The sequence below is a fragment of the Alligator sinensis genome, unplaced genomic scaffold, assembly GCF_000455745.1.
Source record: "Alligator sinensis unplaced genomic scaffold, ASM45574v1 scaffold132_1, whole genome shotgun sequence".
NCBI lineage: Eukaryota > Metazoa > Chordata > Crocodylia > Alligatoridae > Alligator > Alligator sinensis.
In genome coordinates this window covers 385,073-406,309 of record NW_005842776.1, presented here as the reverse complement: position 1 = coordinate 406,309, position 21,237 = coordinate 385,073, and the positions used below count along the sequence as shown (strand labels likewise).

At 43.3% G+C, this 21,237-nt stretch overlaps 1 protein-coding gene across 1 annotated transcript in view; it reads right to left on the bottom strand.

The window, feature by feature from the left end:
- The window catches only part of UBAP2 (ubiquitin associated protein 2), a 97,051-nt gene that overhangs the window by 57,238 nt on the left and 18,576 nt on the right, over window positions 1-21,237 (bottom strand). The window contains exons 5-8 of the mRNA XM_006034838.3: window positions 20,800-20,877; window positions 11,626-11,680; window positions 10,651-10,754; window positions 3,828-3,880 (exon numbers count right to left, since the gene is read on the bottom strand). Coding sequence (XP_006034900.1) covers window positions 3,828-3,880; window positions 10,651-10,754; window positions 11,626-11,680; window positions 20,800-20,877 — 290 coding nt within the window. The remainder of the gene's footprint in view (window positions 1-3,827; window positions 3,881-10,650; window positions 10,755-11,625; window positions 11,681-20,799; window positions 20,878-21,237) is intronic.

Genomic DNA, 21,237 nt, shown 5'->3' with positions numbered 1-21,237 from the left:
TGAAGTCTTCAAGAATAGGGATTAAATTCACCTCCACCACCACGAGCACAGTTCTGCTAAAGTCAGTAGAAAGTTACATCCCGTGTGCTACAGAACAAATTCAAATGCATACATTGAAAAGCGAGTGCACATCACCACCAGAGACAAATGGCAGAGTCCAGTGCTCAGAGGCAGAGAAGTGGACGGACACATGAGCGACGTGTTTTGGAGCTTATGCTGGCAGACAGCTCTCACAAAGTACGGTAGGTACGCTGTGGGAAAATTAAACTCCTCGTGGTTCCCCTCAGCCCCTCCCTGTGTTATCTATGCCCGTTCTTATTTTAACTTGGTTCTTGGGAGCAGTGAATCCGTACCACTTCTGCAAAATACTATCAACAGCCACAGCTGCACACACAAAATTAAAGACAAGAACAATTTCACAGTTAAGGCTCCTGCGCCATCATTAGGTCCCTTTCCTTTATTAATGCATTCATTACTGAAGTATACACCACACTTACTTTCTCCAGCATTGTGAGATTTCTGCATTATTTTGGAAGGAAAAGGTCAGCTAAGGGCAGAACGGCAGCCTATGGCCCACAATACCTTAGTTAAATATTAAATCCTTAAAATAATGTTAACTGTTTCCCATGCCCGCTTAACTTGAAGCAAGACCAACAGCAACTCAAACACTGACGAACCCTGCAAGCGGGTTAACCGGAGGACTGACAGACTGCACAATACAACTTGCGAAGTGTCCCCCGGGCATAGACTGGGGTGGGGAAGAAATGTTCCCTGTTCAATGAGACTGGCACACAAAACTCCTGAGGTGCGGGTTACTAGCTCGCCTGCATTGAAACTTCTGCTACAGACTGTGGCAAACAGTAAACAAGCAGCTGATTTGAAAGTCTGCTGGGATTATGGCATTTGTCAAAGCACATGACATGTGCAGCAGCTGAAACGGTTTTTGTTACACAGACGCCACTGGCATTTCTCAGAAGCAATTTTATCTTCTTCTGAAGAGGTGTCTGGGATGACCAACTGCACCACATAAACAAACCCTCCACTAATGTATTAGCGTGTTCCTAGAAATAAGTGAATGACATGCAAGAGCCATCAATTGTTTGCAAGTATCCACTTCCCAAGGGCCTCCACAGTGAAATACCTCCAAATACATGTTGCAAGACAAGTTATAGTGTTACGAGTCAACAGGGCATTCTTGCTGCAAAGAAGAAAAAGGCCAATAGTATATTGTAATAGATCTTTGAATCCTTTGACAAAAATCAAAGGATTCACAGCGAAAGCAGGACAGTGGAATGAACGAGTGAAAATGGGAATAAGGACAACGTTCCCCTGCCTAACGGACTTAAATGATGGAGCATCAGGAGTCGCTGACATTTCAGAGGTAATTTATAGCCATCTACCTGGGCTTGATGCTCAGTTTAACAGGCATTTTGGTGAAATGGAAAAGTTGCTGTAAATTGACCGGGACTGGATCAAGGATTCATTTTCAAGTGCTACCAACAAAGAAATGCTGCACGGTCTGAACGCTCACAAAGACAACAAACTGGTCGAACTGAGCAAAGACAGCTTTTTACGTCAGAAGCATCAGAGTTGTGGACGAAACATCTCAAGTTTTTTGTTGGAAATTGAAACCGAATATCCAGGGCTTACTAAGAAAGCAATGAAAGTCCTGCTGCCATTCGCAACTACATATTTATGTGAGTCTGGGTTTTCTGCACTGACCGCTATTAAACCAAAAAACAGAGCAAAACTGGATGTGAGGACGAGATTAGAGTTTGTCTTTCTGATATTGCTCCAAGGATCAAGGAGCTCTGCAAGACCCACCAGGCCCAAGTGTCCCAATGAAATAGCAAAACTGAAGTTACTTTTGGCTTATTTTTGGATATTTTTCGTTGCCTTTTTATATTTAAAAAATTTTAATTTTAAGACACTTATTATTTTGATGTTAAAGGTTTTAAGTTATAAACAGTAAAGGACAATCATCATAACTTTGTTATACAGCAACAAGTTTATGCAAACACTTCATTAAGAGTTGTAATATTGTTTCCTATTATGTACTAATCCAGCAGCATACCAGGCCCAAACCTGTGGCATAGCTACGTTATAGATCTTTAATGCATAAATAAATAAAGCATTTAATGTTAATCAGCGTAGCCTGCCTTATATCACACAATTTAGGGGTTGTCGTCATCCCCCTGCATCCGGCCATGCGCCAACCCCCCCTTCAGAAATCAGGATGGATTTTCTTAGTTCTGGAAGGGGTTCAGCATTGGAACAACTATCTAGAGAGACCAGGGAATCTCTATCCTTGGAAAGTTTTAAAATCAGATTAGACAAACACTTGGCTGACTTGGCATAGATAGAAACGATCCTGTCTGGCCAACGGGTTGGACTAGATTGGGGTGGTCAACCTTTGGCATATGTGCCACTAGTGACACAGGGGCCAAGAAGCAGATGGGAGAGGGGACAGGCAGCAGAGCAGCGAAGAGGGCAGGGAGCAGACAGCAAAGCAGTCGGGGGAAAGGGGATCAGAGTGGCACAGAGAGGGTTCATGGCTAATTTTTGGCACACCTGCAAAAAAAGAAGACTGCCCCCCACTAAACTAGATGACCTCCTGAGGGCCCTTCCAGCCCTATTTCTCTATGATCCCTTAGAGATGTCTGATGTCCTTCCTGGCTGCTTGGGCTATATTAGACGAGCGTCAAGCAAGGAACAGAAATCATAGTGCTCCACGTCCAGACTAGTCTCGACTGTCTAAGCAGAAGTTTGCTAGATTTGCAATCGGTATTCTGTTTCTATCATCAAAACCTGGCACTCTGAAGGACACAAAAGAACAACAGGACTTGGGCTATTAAGTAACTTAATTCTCTCCCCCATATAAACCTCCTTGGAATTGAAGAGCAGAGTATTTCAGGTTTGCTGGCTATTATTTTCTCCAAGAACGGCAGCCGCCAGTGGACTTAGGCAAGGATTCTGAGCTAAACTCCTACTCTTCTGCAAACAGAGCGGATGTTAGCAGGGAGCAGCCAGAACATTGATAAGGGAACTGAAAAAAACTTAAACACAAATCCCCCCCACTCAGACCTGCAAAAACACAACACTATTAGCATAGGCTTGCTCACAACTCGAACCGGTATCGAACATTTAATATTATTAGAATATCAAAAATGTTTTAACTACTTTGCCTGATAAAAATGTATCAAAACAGAGGGTGGTAGAAGGGGAACAATGAGAAATAAGTGATCAAGTGGCAATGCTGATATGTCTTGCTAGTTCCTCTTATAATATTAATCTATTAACACCCAGATTGAACTTTTTGACAAAATGGGTCAAAGGACAAATTTTGGACTTTAGAAATAACAGAGATTGAATTCGGGGCACACATTTAGTGCTAAACTTTGTTCCTTGGCCTACCAGTTCATAAAGACTCATATAAAGTTGCCTAAGGCTAAGGTTTTAATCTTTAAAAATGCTATGGGAATGAGTGCGATTAACTCATCATTAAATGAGAGAGAGGTTAAAAACAACAATTCATAATTGTATTTTGGAAAAAATGCCTGTGAAATTCTTACATCATGGATCACTCACCCAGCTCAACAAAACAGGTAAACAATTTTTAAAATTTGATTAAATATAGCACAATTCAAATAATCTCACGGGTTCTTCTAAACAGGAAATTACTTGGAAAAAAACATGATTCACAGGAAAAATAACCATGCAAATGTAGCAAAACATTGCATTGGATATAAATACCCAAACACTGTGCAAGTAAAGGACAGAGCAAAAAGTTAATCACTGTTGCAGTCTATTCAACTACGTACACTTACATCTTCATTCCAGTCTTCTGCTGTCCATTCTTCTATTGAGTTCTTCCATGCTCCTGTTGTAGTTTGAGAAAGGAGAGAAAATTTAGTTACAAATCCCAAAACCATAGTTCAGCTCTTAAGAATTAAAAAGGTATACTGCCTTCCATTTCTAATGGAGATATTATATGCAGACAAGGTTCCTTGGGTGAATTTGATATCTTTTATTAGACCAACCCAAATGGTTGGAGAATAGTTATTAAGCAAGCTTTCGGGTTCAAAAACCCTTCGTCAGGCAAAGGAAGCTGCAGCAGTTGGTGTGTGCTCTTCCTGGATGGAGATATTATATAGTATTCATATATAGTATTCAGCAAAAAGCTATGGTCAGGACATGGGCTGTTGTACAAAAATGGTTTCTAGATCAATGGTCTTCTGGAAGATGTATATTCCATGTTTCATACCACCATAAGCAAGTGATTCACACTGGCTGCATAAAGAAGCAAGATCAGAAAATCCATTCAGACTTCTGATTTCTGCTTCTGGGCCCTCTCAAATCTTGCCCCGCTACCTGCTCGGGATGCTCCTTTTCCAGCCTGCCTCCTCAGCCTAGAATAATGCCAATTCCCTTTCAAGGATATGGAAGAGAGCTTTTTACTGAAAAAAAATACACACCCTATAATTCCTATAGCAAAAGTGACAGCAGAGTAGATGGCCTGCCATTCCAGCAGCAGCACAGGGCTGAATTAGCAGTCACAGGTTTTCAGGAGTCTCAGGCCCAGACATGCTGCCCAATGCAACTAGGCATAGCCCTCCACGCCACTAAGTATGGGAGAGAACAACAGCAGAAAAACCTGGAATAAAACTTCACCACTGAAAGTAACACCAATTTAAGCATCACGTCTGCAACTTATGAAGGGTAGCCGTTTGCTTAAGGCAAACAAGCTATTGCCTGCTCCACGCCAGCTACCAGCGAGATAAGGCCTGTTGCATGAAGGTAACCCAAGAGAGCTAGTTGCTAGTTGTGTGGTCCACCCCGCATCCTGGCATAAAAGCCGATGGAAATTACATAGATGTCATGTATCAAGGCCCTCTGCGCTGTGCTGAGCCTGCAGAGATGGTACAGTAATACGGAAAGCGTTTTAAACGCGTCTCTTCCAAAGTAACATTGAGGGTGCACAGTGGAGGAGAATGCAAAAATCAGAAGAGGTCTGAAGGCATTACACACGTGTATGGTTCTCTCGGTAACAGGGACATCACTTCCCGATGCAAGCAAAGAACCAGTCACAGCAAACCACAACCAAAGTACAATTCCAGGATACGTTCTCTTTGATCAGGTATGGCATAAAACAACGCTCCATATGAATCGTGTGCTGCATGCACCAATTAATACATTTGGAAATAAAACCCCTTGAAGACTGTCAAACACAGTTTGTGCCAAATGGATCAATATCGGTTGCTTTCACTTCATTCTTCTCTGCATTTTACAAAGCAGCTGTGCCACGTACCTGAGTTCGTACACCACACCTGGCAGCGTACCCGTCTTCCCCCTGCATAGAGCCACATTATCCAGCCTGCCAGGGCTTCCCAGGACTCAAGTGGTTAACACTGCCACTGCTCCCCGACCATCACATTTCTGGAGCGGTGATGAACCCTGCGGGCCAGGGCTTGAGCACCACTGCCATAGAGAGCAGAACTCAACATCGCTGATCTGAAAACCTGAGCAACCCCGCGCATGCCCCCGAGACCCAAATTATTTTGCAGGTCCTGAACAAGACAGCGTCTACTATGTGTTAGCCCTGTGGAACCGTACAAAATGGCCTGAAGTGACTCCCCATCACAGTATAGGAAGTCCTTGACTTACGTTTCGCGCTTACAGCCTTTATAAACTGACCCCGTTTCAACTTTATGACATCAGTTTCGACTTTACAACGCTTGATTCGACGCGAGACCGCACCAGCGAACAAGTTCACTGCGTCGCCCATCTCCCTGGAGGACATCTGTCCAAACTTCCTTGGACACTTTCTTTAAGAAAGCAGACAAGACGCCAGAAAAACCTGCAGCCAAGCCTGCTGATGAGAAGGCTCCAGCCAAGAACCCTTCAAAAAGTCCAACAAAGTCACCTCAAACAAGTTCTTTCAAATCAATAGGATTGCTATCTACAATATAAATACATTAATGTAGCTATGTGTGTCATCTATAATTGATTGAGTACAAAATTCTGGGTTACATTTGGTGAAAATAAGGTATTGGGCCTTGGTTCAGGAACCAATCCCCCATTTCTAACATTGTTTCCCATGGGAAACTCAGTTCTGAGTTACGTTTCGACTTAAGACACGGTTTTCAGGAACCAGTTGTGTTGTAAGTCTGAGGACTGCCTGTACACTAAATAACCTTTAGCTGGGACTGTGGGTGTGCTTATATATGAATCTGTCAGGCCTCAAAGTGTTGGACAAACTCACAGGCTAACCCACGTGTCCCCAGATGTTTTAGAAAAAAGAAAGTGCCTAAGGAGTACAGTTTAGTCATGGAAATTAGCAGTCTTTGGTTTCTCTCTCCTGACCAGTGCAAGATTGTTCCCTACGGCAGATGTTTCTTGCCTCCATTACCTCTCTTGCCTTAAAAGCACATCCTCCTGTCTGTGTCTGTCTTGCTTCGATCGTAAAAGCTCTTCATAGCAAGGCCCCTGCATTTTGTGTCTGGTGTCAGCACTTTAACAGCAGCGCTCCATGTGTTTTGTCTAGTCTTGTTTTGCAGAAGCTGAGCACTGTGGCTTCCACCGCTCCCCTTGGGAGATTACTCCAAACAGATCTCTCAGTTCAGACATTTCCCTGACATTCAAGGCAATGAACGCATCTCCCCCATGCCCTCCACAATTCTTGGTAGCTTAGCCAAGATGCACATATTTCATTCTCACTTTTGCTTCCAACGAGAATCCCGTCAGCCTCAATTACACTGTGGCTCTGCTCTAAATTAACTCCCGTTTGTTAACAACTGTCCAGGCACTGAAGGGCCTTGGAACTGTGCAGGAGTCTGACTTAGCCACCACAACAGTAGTTTTTGTCACGTGCCAGTGCCGGTGAAGTCTAAAAATCACTCTGGTGTTACTGTCACCATTGTACCCTGCGATCTCTTATACTTCCCTCCACGCTATGGCATACAAAGACACAAGATACTGCTGTTGATCAGCATCTTTCTACTGAAAGTTGATGGCGCACATTTCTAAGTACATTAATCGTGCAAACTATCCGAGATTTCCATCTGTGGTCCATTCTATTTCTTCTGTAAAATCTGATTTCTCTTCTTGGTAGCAACTCCAAGAGCCAGTAAAAAAAGTGTTATGTTACATATTCCTGGTGCAATTTCAGCTTTTTTCCCCTTGTCTTCTGTCACCAAACCTTTGGGATTTTTCTCTCTTTTTTTAAAATATTCCCAGCATCTGTTAGCTTGAATTAGAGCCCAAAAAAACCTCATGTTATCCCTGTCTCTATTTCTGACCTCCCGCGCATTCTTTTATATTAATAGTCACCCCTGTTGCTTGCAGCCATTCCCAATTTTGTATAAACTGCAAATTTCTTTTAACTGCTCCTTCCATTTTCACAATGGACCAAAACAAACCCCTGCAGCTTCTCTGCCACATCATTAACTCCATTCTCAAAGACTGATGCATAGTGATTTATTGCTCTCTTTGTTTGTGGCTCTTCAGTTTCAAAGTCATTTGAGGATGCTCGCATCCAAGACAATTTGTATTAAAATTTAGCAGCAAATTCATAAGGAACCATACAACATGCTTCACTAAAGTACAGCCAAAAATCTCGTCGTCCACTGACTTGCGAGCCCATTTAGAAAGCGATTGCACCTTCCTTTATATACATCCATGCTGCTTAGTGCTCGCGGTTCTATTATCCTCGATGCTTACAGGTTTCTTGCAGCAAATACCAGTAGTAAGAGTGTGTTGCAGGGCCGATAAAAATCAATTTTTCCAAAGAATGTGGATTTTTTGCATCTAAGCAGGATTTTCAATTTTATTTACAATCGGAATAAAAGAACTGCTCTAAAATGAAATCTGAACTGAATTCCCAATACGTTCCCTAAACATTTCAATAAAAATATGCTAAATGTGTGAGCCACCAACAACTAAGTAATGCTGCATGATTTTCTACAGAAGGGAAGAATTAGGGACATAACATATCTCCTAAGGTCAAGCGTTAAACGCATGGTGCAACTGGCCATGTACTGTTGAAAGGGGTTGATCCTGTGGGGGCAGCAAAAAAGATTTACCAAATCTAGTGCTCTAATTCATTTTAAGTCTACATGTTTTTATAACAATAAATGAGAATGAACCTCTCTACAAACCAGTGGAAAAGTTAAGATGATTAAGAGGAAGACTTTCCACTTTGTCATTTATTTTAATAAAAAAGGGGGGAGGGGAGGAGAAGATCAATCCCCTATCGTGCCTTGGATACACTGCAAGAGGAATCTCATACAGTGCTGAGGACTGATCACTACTTCAAATCTGAATATTCGGTTTGTATTCGTTTTTAAACTGTTTATGTAACATACCTTTCTACAGTATAAAAAAAAAAAAAGGACAGCAAAGAAAAGCAGTATGAATACCTCCCTTTGATTACTGGCATGCATTTTAGCTATATTAATGTTCTAAAACTATGCAGGTGACTCCTCCTGTTCTCGCTCTTGCTTATGTTTTATCCTCTTGGGACCTGCTGGCTTCTCTTGAGGCATCTGGAGATATCTTCTGCACAGCCTTTTCTAATTTCTCCAGCTTATAACTAGGGCACCTTTAAGTGCACACAGAAGAGTACATGGATATCACAAACCAAGACATTTTTAAGAGGCTGGAAATTTGTGAGCTAAACACCCAAAGCACCTGGAAGTGGGGAACAATTTAGCACAGGTGTTGGACAAAAAAAAACACTAAGTGGAGATTTGAAGGGCAACTTTTAGTAAAATGAAAGTGCCTTTTTCAGACACTGTTGGGAGCTGATTACACTAAAGCACCAAAAAGTATTCAGTGCACAAGAAGCACCCACCCAGGGATCTGGTGCAGAATAGCTAATATGCACTACATTCATCAACTCACTCACTTTGCTACAGCTTCCCCAAATAAACCACCTTTACTCTTCAAGTCACTGTCCTATTCAGAACGACTATTTCCAAGGGCTCCAAAGTTCCCTCCCTCCACCTGCCCAATGCTAGTCAGTTATCTATATTCTCAAAATTTGCTTCCCTTGGATCTAGTACCATTGAGATCAACGTGTTCTGGCCCATTCGGAAACCCATGCACATATTAAGACCAAGCTCTCAAGTACCAACAGTTTTCTAGTCGTTCCCTCCATCCTTGGTAGGTAGATAAGGGTGTCTGCCTAGATCACCAAGTTGTCATCCTTCCAACTCAGAATATTAGGCTGTCTGTATTTAGCTATTCTTGTTATCCAGATGTGTGAAAGGTTTTCTCCACTGGCACATAAGCATATGCCTACAAACACCAGGAAGTAATCAAGTGTTCTTCTAGCTGCCTACTTCACTCTCCTTTCCCCATTTCCTATATCTTTTCCCTTCTTCCTTCAGGTAGGCTCTTGCTGATTGCCTGCTTGGAGGTAGGTTGTCACCAATTCTGGGCAGAAGCATTTTCAAAACATTTAACATGGCTTCTTTCTACTGCTTGAAAAACATTTTTTTGAAAACACGAAGGCGAAGTACATTAACAACTCATTCGTACAAACTGATCCCAAATACCTTGTTTGGGAAATGCATAGCGGGCTCTGAGCCAAGTAAAAATCTCTTCTTTACATGTAGAGGAAAGCCTGCCTAACAAGCCCCACTGGCTTTGAACACAGGCTGTTATTATTTCGTTAGCCACAGCCGCAGTGGAGAATGCTGAATTCAGAAAGCTACTCGTTTCTATGCTAAGTGAAGCTGAAAGCTTCCACCTTGCATCACTTGGTTTCTGGTATCAGATGTTTCCTTAAATGTAACAGAAGAGAAAGTGCCAAGGTCTGTCTTCTAGGTGACCCCAATATTTCAGAGGGACCCCGCAAGGAGTCATCCTTTATTCTTTCCTACCATTTGCTGGACAGTAGTAACACAAGTGGAATTTCTTCAATATGACATGGGACATCTTTTGCCCTCATCTCAGCTCCGGTGTGAAACTCCAGAGGCAGCGTGCTAGCCAGTTCATTTTCAGTTCACTTATGTCACTGGACAAGACAATTCACTTTTTCTCAATTGGTTCCTCTTTCTGACCACCGTGTCTAGTCAGCAATGCGTATTCTGCTAATGCAACATCTTTAAAAGTCTGGAATCAACTTAATCTGTGTCTAAAGTACAGACTGTGCCTTTGCCAACCTTTTATGGCCTACTGATATTTTCAGCCATGCCTCTTCCCTTGGAAGAGGGGAGAACATTGTCTTTATCTTCCTGTATAGTAAGGATAAAAAGTTCAAAAGAACTTAAGGGCACAAATCTTGAGGAATTTGAATGGGATTTATGTATTTTTCCTGTTTTGGAAAATGTCACCTGTGGAAGACTACCAACATATTTCCCAGCTGAATATTGCTTCAAATAGATGCAATTTTCAACAACTTTTGATTCATGGGGACTTGTAAAACAGAGCTCCTCTTTGTTTAACCTGAGGGTTGTGAGCAAAGAGCCATCTGAGGCTGAATCACCTCAGTAGTAAGTCAGACAAATGAACAACCTACTTGCTATGCCATGTGAGAAGCACTAAATATTTTCAGTGGCTAATGAATAACATTAGCAGAGCCATCCATTTAACAGCCATTTGCTGCAGGTTTTTGTTCCAACTCTTCCACTTTGCAAAGCATCTTACCAGTTCCATCATCTGCATCATTCTGACCAGTCTCCCAAATCTCTGGTTTTGTTCCAAAACCATCAGTAGCAGAAGACTCTGTGTAATCTGCAGGGTTAAATGTCCTAGGATTTAAAAATGTGGAAGTGAGAGAAATACACAAAGCGACTACAAAAAGCAGGCAGTGAGCAAACACCCTGATTCACTGTCAAAGCCTGTATTAGATTTCTACACAACTCATACTTCCACATACGGCGATTTGGATCACGGGCGTTTTTCTAAAAAAGTCATTTTCTTTTTTATTCCCAGTAATTGGAGGAAACAAATCAGGACTGTATCAAAAACACACTGTAAAACGATCCGAGCAAAAACTAGCTCCTAGGAAGTAATAACAGCATGCAGACCATTCCCCTTCTCATTAAGCACTAGTTTATGCTCACAGCTTCAATCTTCTGTCAATTGTTCATTTCTCAGCAGGGTATTTACTGATAAGAAACCCATGCTGTATGCTTTTAGGGTGCCAGATTGGTGCAGGACAACACTCAGTGCACCAAAAAGGTGGCACCAAAAATGCACTGAAACACCTATGGAAGCCTGAAGGGCTTTGTTGTCTCAGATGCAATCTCAAGGTGATCTGGAAAAGCATTTCTGAAGAAAGACAGGTTTAATTTTCAGCCTCTCTCGCACTGAAGTTGAATGAGAAGGAGGAGGCATGGAGGACTGTAAGGTGGGCAGAGTAAGCCAAAAGAGAAGAGAGGAAGAAAGCTGACTTTTGGTTATAATGATGCCACTGATATTTCATAAAAATGAAAGATGGCATCAGGCAATGTCCACAACAGACAAGTGTTTCATGGGCTGTTGTACAGATCGGTTCACTCTAGCCACATCTGTTTACAAACACACAGCTGTCAAGCAGTATTAACGGACAGGAAGCAATTAACACTGCTGTCTGTCTGTCGGTGCCCAAAAGTCATGCTCCCCATACACAACACTTACCCCATGCCTTGGGCTGAAAACCTTCCTGCTCCTCTCCCTCTGCCACGTCCAAACCCTACAGGGAGAAAACATCGTTTACACAGCATCAGCACTGACGGACTGATCAGTGACCTGTATCAGAGGGAAATACTGGGTTTGAGGAAGAAAGCTATGGTGAGGACATCGCATTGATTTTCTTGAGAGTAAAAACCCTGTTCGAATAGACACAAATAAGCCAGTTCATCTTAATACTCAGTGTGCTATTAAAACGGCAAAGCTTCCAACCCCTTTTCAAATCTTCAGGAGATCAGATGTTATATGCAAAACAGCATGTGGCAGTGCTATTACTGAACATGTATCAGTTAACTCAGACCTGCATAACCCACAAAATCAAACGGGGCAGGGAATAAAAGAATACCAAAAAATCTCCTCGGTCCACAACTGTGTGTCTGGCGTGGAGATTTATAGCTATACAATTAAGTATGGCACACAATCCTCATTCTTAACATCTTTCTTTCTTTTTGATGGACTCTAATCCTACACAAACCCCAGCCTACACTTCTCATCTCTGTCCTGATCTTAGGGAACGCCCTCTCATTCTTTTACTGCAAGAGTTGGCAAGCCTTTGCCACTGGGGCTGGGCTGAAGCTTGCAACCCAGCCTCCTGCTGTCACAAATCTATGATCCCCATGGCCCTTCTTCCATCCCCCCGCAAACCTGACTCAATTTACCCTTGCCACAGATCCCTGGCCCCTCTGCAGCAAGGGTAAGCACAGGCATGAGAATGCAGCACAGAGGGTTGCCGAGGCTTAGCGTAGCTATAGCTGCCTTCAGGCCAGGCTGAGCCTTCACAGGCTGGATGTTATGACTTACCAGGCCAGATCAATACGTTGCTATCCCTGCTCTACTGTACCAACTACAGCAACCCTGACACCCCATTTCCTTCTCCCACTCCTGCTTCTTGGTGTTCCCCCTACCCTAAATCGTCCCTTACACCTGCACTATTTTCCCAGTTCCAAGTCACAATTCTCACCTTATTCCAACCCTTTTCATGATGGATACAAAAAAATGAATTTACAACACATTAATTCACCCCCTACTTTGGGTTTCCCATTACACCCTGCTTTCTTGATACTGGCCTCACATGAAGCTGTTGAGTACAGGCACCATTTCTACTATCACGCCTTGCACAGCACCGTCCACATACTGGAATGATGGTTCATATTACTCAAACCTAAAAGCAGCCTGCTTCCTAGGTATAGTATGTTTCTATAGGCAGTTTTCATTCTTTTTTGCTCTCTGTAACTGAGGGTTTACACATTTTGAGAAGAGCCTACAGCTTCCGCTTTGCCTAACATAACATTTGGAGCTTAGGTTCCCAGCTACATAGCAAGGGATTATCTGTTTTATACAAGATGTAATTACATGTTACCAAAAAAGAGATCTTTTAAGTTGTGCCAAACTGCAAGACAAGCATGGATTTGCAGCACTGATCTGCATTATAAGTATTTAGGGCTCCCAAGGACAAGTTCCTAGAAGACCTGGAACTGCTTATTTGCGTAAGTACAGAAGTTAAAGCTTTCTTAACCACACTACCTGCCCTCGCCTCACCGCATCAGGCATCAGGAACTTGGACCAGGACTACTTATTGCTGGTATAGGAGCTCCTCAGCCTTGCTCTGGTTATTCTACTGATGGCAACGAGCTTGTACAGACAAACTAGACATCCTAAAAGCATCTTCAAGGAAGTCCAGAGAACGTCAAAAATCACAGTGCAGAAACAGCTGGATCATATGCATCCAAATGGCTCACAACCCACTTCATTCACGGCGGTTTGCCAAGTGAAGAACGAGCAGCATAGCTGTTTGCTGAAGCGTGTATGAGTCCCCGGCTGGTTTGCATACCCTCATCTTTGCAAAGGCTACAGAACCTCACCCCTCCAAATCATCCAAGCTCCACTGTATAAATGTTCAGCTACGGGAACTAGTTTGAAGTTATTAGGGAACTGCCCCGTCAACTGGAAGTGTCCCACTGCATTTGGCAAGGGCTAAAATGCCTGCTGCATGCAGGCTTCAAAGCTTTCTCAGCAATATTCTGTACGCTGAGAGAAATAAAGTATTTGCGTGTTTATTCACAGGACTACTCGGGGAGTTTGGAGAAGACGGATAATTGTGGGTTGAAGCAGAGACAGATTTTAATAACTAGGACAAACAGAGGGGTTAAAGTAACTCCCAATATGGCCAGAGGAAGGCAAAGCAATCTACACGTCATCTTCATCACCACCAGCAGCCCTGCCCCTCAGTGCTGATTGGAGGAGAGTCCTGGGAGGAAGAGGGACAAGTGGGTAACTGCCATCTTGGTTGCTGGTGTGGCCCCACCCATTGGGGCTGATTGGTGGAGAGGCCCCAGTGGGGGGAGGAGCAACCAGGGGGCAAACACCATCTCCTCTGCTGCCCACCATGCCACCCCGCCAGCCTTCCCCTCCTGGCAGTGAGGAACTCTGGCTCCCACGGGGGAGCCAGCATTTTATTTTTATTAAGGTGGTTTTTTCCGTTGTTGACTTAATGGACAATCCTGGATTTCAGTTTCTGCAAAATCCACGAAACTGAAAATTAAGTAGGTCCCTAGGGACACGTCACTCTAGATCTACCTGGTTCAGTGCTCTCCCTCCAAAGCATGCACCCCTGCCACTGTCAGACAGGACACTGGGCTAGATGGACCACTGGTCTGATCCTGCTCAGCGCTTACGTTTTTAGGAAGAGGTGCTCCAGCTTGTACAGAAAATTGCAACAGCAGCTACAGATTCTCACATTCCATACCAGGAAGATATTTAAATATACCGTTCCTTAGCAATGACAAAGATCACTGTATTGATGAGATCTAAATGATGTGACACAGCATCCTTGGGGGGGATGGGGGGGGAGAAGGGAAGTCAGACCCTTAATGTTATTTTTTATCAAGTCCTCTTGCACATATTTTACTCCACGCAAAGTACATCACAATGGTCAATGTTTTCAAACACATCACCAGTTTTTGTTGGCTACACAAGAGAGAATTCTGTTGCCATTAATTTCCATCTGCCAAAAAACAGAGAAGGAATGACTCTGCAGCAGCACATTTTCAATCTCTCAGTAAGACTGCCTGAATGGCTCTTGCTACAATTAATCAGCATATTGAGCGCATACCCAACAATGGAAGCACTGACAAAGAATAAAATTACAGCTCTGATTGCCACTTGCAACCCTGCATGACACTTCTTCAGCTTCCCTTACACTTGGATCTGTGAACAACGGGTTGAAGTGGCAGCCAAATCATCCCTACCCATCTCTCTCTCAGGAAGTCAGCAGCGGAAAGTTGTTTTTTGGTTGGGTTTTTTTGGGTTTTTTTTTTTAAAGTAGATTCTGCTTAAAATCCTTGCCAATTTCTTCCTTATGTCGTTAATCTTTTTGCTCACTTTGACATTTTACTTTATTTTGTTCCCGCTTCTCTCTCTAGCACTAACTGAGCCAGGTGGCCTTCTGTTCCCCGACACGTCTCATGCTCTTAACTAGCTGCACGCCAGCTGTAGCTGGGTTGGCTAGCAATAGAAGGGGGTTTTTTCCCATAGCATCCAAGCTGGAAGTAGCAACACCTAAAGCCGGTAAGGTGCTGAACCATCTCCACCTGCAATGAAGTCCACCAAGAATTTATGACATGCTGATTGTAATACCAAGCCCTGGTGTGGTTTGGTGGTTGGACCCAATGTCCAGTTCAGATATCATCCCCCAACAGAAAACCTCCCTGAACTGGAGCATGATGCAGCCGTTAACATCCACAGTCTGAGACGGACTAATTCCAGGCATTGCTGGCAGCCCATTTCTAGGTAAACCAAATTAGTCTAATTTCAGGCATGGGAACAATAGATCTAATGAAGTAAATTTGATCCCTTCAATCTGACACGTGGCTTTCTTCCTAGCCTGAGCCTGACAGACAGGTTTCAGAGAGAGAACTTTAAGGGTATGAAATAAATCTAGAAACAGCAGAAAGGAAAAGAAAATGAAGCCTGAAAAACTCTTTAAAATCCTTAAGATTTATATTTATTTTTCCCAGGCCAAGTCAGACAAAACTGATTCTTTAATGAGAGCCCTTAGTTTAGTTCAGCACCTTCAGAAACAGGGTGATCAGATGAAAGAGGACTAAAATCTTGTTTTGAACTGACGAGAAAGGCTTAGTACAGAAGTTTACATTCAAAGTAATCCATCTTGCCAAGTTAAAAGAAAAGAGAGGAAAAAAAAAACTAAACACCGAAATTATTTGTTCTTTACTAGGCCAGAGAATTTCTCTGTGCTAATTACTGTCCAGTTAGGGATGTCAGATCTGTTTTGTATGCTGCTTGTTACTGTAGTAACCATTTTTGCAGGAGGCCTTCAAGAACAAGCTTTTAAAAAAATCTCTAAAATCAGATTAAGAGAAAAAGATGTATTTTGCAGAGCCAGGCACTTCAAAAAAAAAAAGAGCCACCCGTCAGAAGTCAAGACGTAAACATATTCAGCCTCCTCCTAACTTAAAATGCAGAACCCACTGCATGGGAACCAAACGTTTCAGCTCGCGGCCTCCAGAATGTTTCCCCTGCGTTCATACGGCTTGAAAAGACCAACGCCATCCCTACGAAAGCAGAGCCTGGCTCCCACTGCGTTAAGGTTTTAAAACAAGAAAATGCCGAGATGCGTTTCTGGTTTCAAAGGCTAAATTTAACCAGGATCCCAGAAAGTGATTTAAAGGGATTCTTCAGGTACCTTAGGCCCCAAATTTAAGTTTAATAAAAGCAAGAGTCCTTTCCACATTAAGGGAGGCAGGGGGACTGGGGATGGAGGGTCCTGTTAATAAATATCCCCCTTTGCCGCCACAGTATCTGCATTCCAAATACTGCTCTGGAAAAGCATCAGGAAATAAACTCTTTTTTTTTGTTTTTTGTTTTTTTTGTGTTTTTTTTTTGTTTGTTTGTTTTTTTAAAGAAAAGGACAATGAACAGAAGTGAAACCGGACAAGGGAATTTTTTTTTCATACTTTGTGAAGTGTCACAAGCAGACAGGCAGCCCAGCAAGACCTGCATTTGTAAAGCTGTCTCAATGCTAATTCTCAACGGTGTCATGCATAACTCAAACAAGGAAATGGTTGAAGAACTAGGTTATTTAACCCGATGGCAAACCAGTAAGCAGTTCTCCAACCTTCCTTCACTAGGTTCCTTTAAAAAAAAAACAAAAAAAACCCCCAAAAACCCAAAAAGTTATTTATTAATGAATCCAGCTTGTCAAACAACAGATCTGACATTTAAAGATGCACCCAATCCCCTAAAACGGGGGTGCTCAAACTCAGGCCCACAGGCCAGATGCAGCCCATTGCACCATGTCATCTAGCCCATGGGGCTCCCTAAGCGTCTGGAAATTTGACAGCAGGAGAGAAATGGAGTCACTCCTGGGCTGCCTAATCTCTGGACCCAGGGTGAGTCCCAGGCCCTGCGTGGGACTGCATACAGGGCTGGACCCCAGGGTCCAATCCTGGAGTGCAGGGGCTGGTGCCCGACCCCCAGGACCCAATCCTGACATGGGGGAGCAGAAGGCGGCGGTGTCAGCATCTCAGACCCCAATCCTGGAGCTCAGGGGCTCGGAGAAGGCAATGCCAGGCCCACCTAACTCAATCCCAGTGTGCAGGGTGTGGTTCCAGCACCCCAGGACCCAATCCCAGTGCATGGGGGTGGGCAGCACTGGGCTCCAGAGTTCAATCTGGCCTGCAGACAGCTCCAGGCTATTCATCTGGCCTGCAGGGCCAAAAGGGTGTGCGCTCCACTGCCCTAAAATACACATAATGACAAATATCTACCTTTCATCAACACTGCTTGTTATAACTCAGTCAGGAAGTAGTTGCAACGAAGTAGTAATGTCTAGTAGTACTATAATGGTACTTAGGGCTAAATTAAATTTATTCAAGAACCTCAGGCTTGAGGATAAGACGAAGACTGACAGCCCTGCTAAGATGTTGCTTCGTTCCTTGACTCCATTCCAAGCCAAAGATTATGTCCCTGCTTATCAAGCAAAGATTAAGGGCTGAGCAGCAGCACCACTCCAGCTGGGCTACATCATAACACATACCCTGCGATGTGCTTTTGCTTTCTACTAATCAGCCAGCAATGCAAATCTGCTCCAAAACCCCTCTCTCTTGCATGCCATTACACCAACCAGCACCAGCTGTATACTGTAAACCTATCAACATGTGCAGTGCATATTGTTAGAGGGAATGTCACAGAGTTGATCACAGCAGGTCTGCTAGATAATAATGAGACAGCCAACAGCCCTGAGGGAGAAATAGCCAGTGCAAAAGGTATTCTGTAAGGAGCTATGCCACTTTCTGTGATCAGCATCATCCCTTTAAAAGAAACTACTGCCCTATGAAGAAATAATATGATGGCCCAGCAGTCTTCCCTTAAAAGAAGAGCCAGTAAGACTATTGGCAGCCCAAGAAGGTGAACTTAAATGTGGAGGGAGAGACAGACTACATGGTTCAGACATTAACTGACCCCCAAATTTGCATCAGCTTCCTACATTCAAACATGACAAGTGCATCAGAAATGCTGTGCAAGATGCCTTTCAGCACTGTTATTACAGGATTACATGAAATGAAGGATCTGGGCTGATCACAAAGAACCAATTTGCTCTCTATTGAGACAGCAACTTTACCCCTGGTTTTGACTCCCTTGACTTAAGATAGCAGCAGGAAGGCAGTTTTTATTGCACCATGCTGGCAGGAATGTCCATACTACTAATATGCAAGGAAGGTGAGATCCAGGAAGACCTATTAGTGGAGGAAGGAAGTCTACAATGGTGAGCAGTGCCAGCAGGTTTCACAAACTACCTTCATAAAATAAAACTGGGAATTTTTCCCCCTTTCAAATGATTTTGAGGACATATGGACAGTTTATCATGGATACTTGAGAACTACAGGTGGCCATTCATTATGTTAGCACCTGTAGGCAAATATTCAGCATAAGGTACTTGCTAGATATATGAGGACCATACAAACCAAAACAACGAACCATGCTTGGCTGAGGCCACCCCTTGTGTGTGGGAGGTCTGCTAGTCATGTGTTAATGATTATTAAATGTCTTAGACTGAGAAAGGTACAATACCTATCTACACATCCATACTGCATTCATTCTCAGTGCTGTCTCAGGGTCTAGACAAGTGATTCTCTACTAGGGTCACATGAGATCCTTTTAGGGGTGCCATGAAATATGAGCACTCTTAGGTGTGCAACACCTACACAATTCATAGATTTCATAGACATTCGGGCTGGAGGGGACCCCGGAAGATAATTGAGTCCAGCCCCCTGCCCCAGGGGCAGGAAGTCAGCAGGGATCACAGGATCCCCGCAAGATAAACATCCAAATATCTCGAGGGTGTTCAAAGTAGGCGCTTGAACCACCTCCAGCAGCAGTCTATTCCAGACCTTGGGGGCTCGGACAGTAAAGAAGTTCTTCCTTATGTCCAGCCTGAAACGGTCATGGAGGAATTTGTGACCGTTCGGCATCATCATCCCTTGGGGCGCTCTGGTGAACAGGCGTTCCCCCAGATTCCAGTGAGCACCCCTGATAATCTTATAGGTGGCCACCAGATCACCCCTGAGCCTGCGCTTTTCCAGGCTGAAGAGCCCCATGATAATTCCCCTGAAAATTCACACGATAAATGCAGAGATTTCAATAGGAATCTATAACATCTAATTAATATTGTGGTTATTCATGCATATATTCCTTAGTTTGTCTTTAAAATGGTGTCCAGTGATACTATTTTTATGCATGTTAATTTGTACCGTACCCCCGGTCTAGAGTACCACCAGCAGGCTTTTACTGAAATCGTAACAACACGTCCTACTCTGCACAGGTACCTTTATCCACACACCTTGCCTGCTTTTTGCCAATTTATATGCACAACCTAGTTATGTCTGTACACTGCTCTAGAAACCACGTGCCCTCATTTCCTTCTACTACTTTAAGGAGCAGGGTTGACTACAGATTAACTGTTACTACTATCATGCGTCTTTGAACATGCGATTATTAACAGCTATTATGCCAGGGATAGGGATTACTGTGAAAATGTTCTGTGTATATGAAATGAGTGGTATGCTATGTATTGCTTTTATTAGCACTGCTGTTCAGAGAGATACTTCCGCAACAGATGTTTCTCTTCCAACCCGTGAGATACCAGTACTTCCCATGTCCACTCAAAGTCCTCCTACCCTGCACAACCCTAGAAAATTCGGACTCCCTTTGATCTCCAAGTCCTCTATAAATCTACCCCTTTCCCTGATCTCCAGATTCCTCCCCTATACTTCTTGACCCTTCTTGTCTTCCTCTGGCTCCCTCTACCACAACCCTTCCATGCTATCTTCCCTGCTAGATCATAGAAAGAAAACCTGAGAAGCACAGTGCTCCCAAGAAGATACAAAGCAGAGATGATGCTATGGGCATTACTGGGAGAATCCACTCACCAAGCTGCACTCCAACCATGATTTCTAAGGGAAGAGTCCTGGACTGCCTTAGACATCACAGTTCACACTCAGCAACTCCACAGCAACACCTTCAAACCTGACTGCTGAGGGCAGTGAGGAGGCAGTGGCATTCCCTAAACCAGTGTTTCTCAACCAGTGGGACATGTCCCACTGGTGGGACGCAAAGGTCATGTAGGTGGGTCTTTTAACATCCTTAAAAATTTCCATTAATGATTAATATAATACTAAAATGCATGAAAATGTAAAAATACACTTCTTGAAAAAGTGGGGTTTTGTTTTTATCATGGTGGGACCAGGGGGTTTTGACAAAATGGTTGGTGGGATGCAAGGTGCAAAAGATTGAGAATCGCTGCCCTAACCAGCAGGTTATTTAGAGCTTGCATCCCAAGAACTGCATATGCCCGGGTAACTGGCAGATCTTGAATACATTAGTTTGCATCAGAACATGCCAAACAGGCTTGTGCACATTGTTCAAGTAACTTTGAAGCCAGCCATTTAATAGGAACCAAATTAATTCTGGCTTAAATTCTGATGGAATCAAACAGCACAGACCGTGCTTTTCAAGTACCTTGTCATTAACAAATATAAAAACAACCTGTTATCATCTTGTCAACGCACAAGTACCAACAGGAACAGACCAGCAACTCATCCTTACCTCTCCCACGGCCGCGCTTGCCACGGTCCGAAGGCCTGTCTCCTTGACTGTTGTCCACTCCATTCTCTTCTGCTCTAACTGGGGACAAAAAACCAGAACACTGTCAAGGAATGGCATTTTATCTGAATATCTGTAAAGATTAAGAACATAAGGATTTTCATAGATCCATCTAACCCAGTATCCTGTCTCTCACAGTGACAGTGTAAAATGCCAAGGAGGGGACTGAGAAAGCTTTGTGGAGAATCTTCCACCTCTGTTTCTCCCCCATTGCAACTTTAAGTAATCAGAGATTTGGAAAGTTCAGATTTTGCATCTGCACACCTGTCTCCCATATTCAATACCTACTGATGGATCTTTCCTTCAAGAATCTGTCCAATCCCCTTTTTGAATTGGGTTAACCGATCAGCCTCTACAATATCTTGCAGCAACGAGTTCCAC